This window comes from Mesoplodon densirostris, chromosome 19 (assembly GCF_025265405.1).
Source record: "Mesoplodon densirostris isolate mMesDen1 chromosome 19, mMesDen1 primary haplotype, whole genome shotgun sequence".
In the NCBI taxonomy this organism is placed as follows: Eukaryota; Metazoa; Chordata; class Mammalia; order Artiodactyla; family Ziphiidae; genus Mesoplodon; species Mesoplodon densirostris.
In genome coordinates, this window is record NC_082679.1 from 14,298,840 (window position 1) to 14,303,967 (window position 5,128).

Below are 5,128 nucleotides of genomic sequence, written 5' to 3' on the forward strand. Positions count from 1 at the left end.
GAATATTTGTTGAGTAGAGTGAGTGAATATGAATGAATGAATGCATGGATGAGTGAATAAATGAAAGAAGGAACAAATGATGTACTGTTGAGTACTATGGCTTGACCTTCCCTTGCAAAGAGAGTAGGTAGCACAGGGGCTCGTGCACTGTCCCTGGCAACCGCCAGAGGGCGCAGACAGGCCGGGTCCCCTAGAGCCCATCCCGGACCCGCCTCCCCCGGATCCAGGCCCCGGGAACCCCTGTCGCCCGATCGGGCCGGGGGCTCCCGGATCCCGCCCATACCTGAGCCAGGCACGGCCGCGGGCTTCACGCCGGCGCAGCGGCCAGTCCTCGCTTTGCAGGCAGGGAAACTGAGGCCCGCGGCAGCCGGGGCGGGGCCGGCCCCCCTGCGAGTCCGAGCCCCCGCCCCCGGTCGGCCCCGCCCCGGCTCGTAAGAGGCCCCCTGGCCGTCAGGCGAAAGCTCACAGCGCGGCGCCAGGACCGCGATGGCAGCTCAGCGGCTGGGCAGGCGGGTGCTGAGCAAGCTGCAGGCTCCATCGCGGGCCCGGGGACCGGGAGGCAGCCCCGGGGGGCTGCAGAAGCGACACGCGCGTGTCACCGTCAAGTATGACCGGCGGGAGCTGCAGCGGCGGCTGGACGTGGAGAAGTGGATCGACGGGCGCTTGGAGGAGCTGTATTGCGGCAGGGTGAGACGGGGAGAGGTGGGGTTGCAGGGGGAGTCCCGGACCGATAGACCCCGAGCCCGGACTCCCTACGCCTTGAAGGCCTCTGGTTGCTTGTGCTCGCTGGTGCAGCCTCGTTCGCACGTTAGGACGCACGCTCCTGGACTCATGGGCCTCACCGTCCACCCTCCATGGCCCTCTGCTTGTGCACACAGACAGACACTTGTGTCCAAACACCAGGAGAGCACCAGGGGTTTAGCGTATGGGAGGTGAGGAGGCAAACTTGGGGAGCTGGAGTGGCCATATCTGGAGAAAGGGTGGGGGAGGGGGATGTCTTAAAGCCAAACATACATGGTGGCAGGGGAGATACAACCACACGGAGCTGCACAGCAAAGGAAGCATCAGCATTCACAGACGTGCACAGTGACGAGCTATGGCCACTCGCAGACACAGTGACAGAAGCAACAGCCATGCACAGACTCTCAAGGACACAAGCTGGGGTCGCTTACGGATCAACCTATGCTACAGCCACAGGCTCTCACAGTCACAACAACACAGGCCACAGCCATATGCAGACACAACACAACAACTACACCCACACAAAAGGACTCCAGTTACAGCTGTTCATAGATACACACAGCACAGGCTGTAGCAGCTTGCAGATGGTACAAGTTACAACAGCTACCCCCGGACACCCAATGATTCAAGTAACGACCATCCATTATCTCCTAAAGGCAAAAAACGATAATCACGTGCAAACGCAATGATAGATGCTGCAGCCACGTGCAGACATAAAATAACAGAAATTATGGCTACACCCAGACAGAAAACCACATAAGCTATGGGCACCTCCAGACATACAGTGGCAGAAACTGCGGCTGCCGGTGGACACACAGGGCACAAGCTATGGCCTCCTATGCTGTCTCATGGGCTACAGACAGACATGACATCTCACTCGGGTCTCTGCCTGAAGTCACATTTTGTACAACACACACATGCTGTGGAGCATGGTCACAGGTACACAAACACACAGGACGACAGATGCTCTGCAGCACAGTGCGAAGGTGGGAGAAGCCATGGCCCCTCGCAGTGACACGAGGGCCCTCTGTTCTCAGACACATGTGGGCTCACACAGGTGGACAGTTGCTGGTGGTAGGTGGCATCCTCTGAGGTCGGCCTCCGACAGTGGGCACTACAGCTAGCCAGACTCTCAGGGACACAAGCTGTGGTCACTTACGGATCAGCATATGCTACAGTGATGCATGACGGTGAGACAAACACAGCTAAGCCAGAGTTGCCCACTGCCCACCCGTAGGACCATAGGCCCCTGCACAGGTCGCGCACGATGTCACACACCTCTGCACCCTCGTGCCGGCCCTGGCGCCTTGGCATCAGGCTCTGGCTCACACACAGAGACTCACACAGGCAGGTAACACACTTACAGACACTCCATGCCACACACAATCCCCTGACCTCCCAGGCCTGAAGCCCACAATGGAGTCAGCAAGGCTTTGCGTAGGGGAGGCAAAACTCTGTAGCCTCTGGGATCTCTTTGCTCAGACAGCTGGGTTCTGCCCCCCACAGGGTTACTGAGCCAGCCTGCATTTGCCCTTTGCCCCAAGAGGCCATCCAAGCGTCCCCCTCTTGGCTGTTCAAAGTTGGGCTTGTGGCTTATCTCTCCCACCCACCTTGAGGGGCTTCCTGGACCTGAGGGTTGCGCTTTGGCCCTGGGGGCTGACCAAAGCCCTCCCCGCTTGGGTGCCCTGGGGCAAGGGGCCACCCCCAGCAGGCTCTAGCCTGCCAGCTTCCCTCCCCTGCACCTAGCGCTTAAACTTTTCCTTGAAAGGGCAGAGCCAGCGCCTCTCCTGAATCCCAGAATCTGACATTCCAAGACTCCACCAGGCCTGTTTCCCGCTGTGGGAATAAGGGCCAAGGCAAGAGACCCGTGCCAGGCCCAAGACTCCCGAGGCTCAGGGGCCAGCATCCGAGATGGTACAGGCTCCCGGGCCTCTGTCAACCCATCTGTCACCCCTCCCCCCAACACCCAGATGTCCCGCCTTGGCGGTGCTGTCCCTGACTGCCACATTATTGCTCCAGAACCCGCCAGCTGGGCCCCGGGGCCTCCGGGGCTCCTCCAGGGACCTGGACAAAGGCGGGGGAGGGAGGGGAAAGGGACCCTGACGCCCCTCCCTCTCCGCCTTTTAGGAGGTAGACATGCCCGATGAGGTCAACATCGATGAATTGTTGGAATTAGAGAGTGAAGAGGAGAGAAGCCGGAAAATCCAGGTAGCCGGAAGGGGAAGCCGCCCCCAGCCCCCTACCCTGCACCTTCCTTCAAATCATATCAATAGTTAACGTGTTTCTTGAGCACTTCCTAAGTGCCAGGCACCGTTTCAATTGCTTTACACTCAGTAACTCATTTAATCTCCACAAAACCCTCTGAAGGGTTTATTATCTCCGTTTCACTATTATCACTATTATTATCTCTGCTTTCCACTTGAGGAAAATGAGGCCCAGCGAGATCTGATCACTTGCCCAGGGTCACATAGCTGAGAAGGCGCATATCTGGGAGTCAGAGCCAGGCAGCCTCTGATCACTTGCCCAGGGTCACATAGCTGAGAAGGCGCATATCTGGGAGTCAGAGCCAGGCAGCCTGGACGCAGTGTCCTTGCTCTTCCGGCCTGTGATCTAGAGGCAGGAAATGCTGTGTGCCCTTCTGGCCCTCTCTGGATCTAGCGCTGGTCCTGGTGCTGAGTTTCTTGACTCAACTCTGCCCCCAGTTGCTGTATAAGACGCTCGGGCCTTGTGCGTCCCCTGAAGCCACATGGGAAGTCCACCTGGAGTCTGACTGCCATTTGTCTTGCTGCCTTGGGGCTTGGTTGGGAAATGGAAGGGGCTGGCGGGGCATATGTTTTAGTCATTTACTATTTTCTTTTCTTTTTGTGGGGGGTTGTTTAGGGACTCCTAAAGTCGTGCACAAACCCCACAGAGGTGAGTTTTCCATCCCCCATTCCAGGCCCTGTTGTGCCCCCTGCACCTTGACTGGGGGCTGGGGGGCGGTCTCCGGGGAGGAGGGAAGAAGCTGGCTGTGCCTAGGACCAGCAGAGGGAACTCTGGGAGCCCTGCCTCTCCCATGGCCGTTTTCTCATCTCCAGTGGCGTCTTTTGTCTTCCTCGCTCCTGTCCCCTCTCTTCCCATCTGCCCCCGGGGCTCCATCATCGCCTCCCTGCTGACATGCTGCCCCATCTGTCTCCTATTTCTGCCACTGCTGTGCTCTGTCTGCCCGCTCACCTCCCTCCGCCTCTCTCCCTTGTGACTGCCTCCACCGCCCTGGGGCTCCCTTCCCCACCTCTCAGGGCCCCCCCCCATCCTTCCAGGCCCTGAGCGGCCTAGCCCCTCCCACTTCCTTCTCTCCTTTAAAAGGGAAAAATATTCATGTTTCTCTAACCAGCTCTGGGCTGCCAGAGCGACAAACGTCATTGTGTGTCTGTCTGCCCTGGAGCCAGCTTAGGCCTCTGTCCCTGGGGACTCTCCTGATAATCTCTTGGCTCGAGAAGTATCTCCATGTCTCTCTGTGGCTCTGTTTCTTTCTCTGTCCCTTCGTTTCTCCCTTTGTCTCTATCTCTGCATCTCTCTCTGTCTCTGCATCTATGTCGTGGTTTCTGTCTACGGGTCCCTGTCTCTCTCCATCTCTCTCTCCCTGTTCCCCCCACCCCCCAATGTTCTTCTCCATCTGTAGCCTCTACCCCTCCTTAACTCCACCTCCTTCCCCTCTCACTGACCAGGAAGCAGGAAATAGAAGGGCCCAGGTCAGAAGGGCTGGGCTGGGCAGGGGGTGCCCCCACCCCTCCCGTGTTCTCAGCACCCTCGCCTTGTCCTCAGGACTTCGTCCAGGAGCTGCTGGTGAAGCTGCGAGGCCTCCACAAGCAGCCAGGCCTCCGCCAGCCCAGCCCCTCTGGTGACGGCAGCCTGAGCCCCCTCCAGGACCGAGCCCTGACCGCGCGGCCCTGACCCTCTCTGGCCTCTGTGACCCCCTCCATCTCCCCCCAATGCCATCCTGGCTTGTTTATAAGTTGTATTTAATGGTTCTGTAACAATAACACTGCGTGCCTGTTTTTCTTCTCCCTGGTTACTGTGGGCTTCCCTGAGCTCCTCCCCGCACCTCCCTCTCTCCTGCTGCGTCTCCTCATGTCCCAGCACCCGCAGCTGGCCCGAGCAGATGAAGAATCTCTCAGCCAGGGAGCATGAGAACAGGCTCTGCTGACCTTGCACGCCTGGGACTCACATCCTCTCCTCACCTCCCCCAGCCTTGGCCCAGTCCCAGCCAGCAGGGCCTCAGTGTGTGGGTGGCACAGGAGGGCTCCTGTAGGGAGGACCACCTGTGGTCCCTGGGCCACAGGAGATGCACAGGACTGAATGTGCCTGATGTGACCACAGTGCACTGGGAACAAACCATCCTCTCCAT

The 5,128-nt window shown here is 58.8% G+C and overlaps 1 protein-coding gene across 1 annotated transcript; it reads left to right on the forward strand.

The window, feature by feature from the left end:
* Positions 1-243: 243 nt before the first annotated feature.
* Positions 244-4,752, forward strand: PPP1R14A (protein phosphatase 1 regulatory inhibitor subunit 14A). The gene is made up of 4 exons (XM_060084652.1): positions 244-687; positions 2,869-2,949; positions 3,622-3,654; positions 4,546-4,752. The coding sequence occupies exons 1-4, from the start codon at positions 487-489 to the stop codon at positions 4,672-4,674; spliced, it is 444 nt and encodes a 147-aa protein (XP_059940635.1). The 5' UTR covers positions 244-486; the 3' UTR covers positions 4,675-4,752.
* The last annotated feature ends 376 nt before the right edge of the window (positions 4,753-5,128 follow it).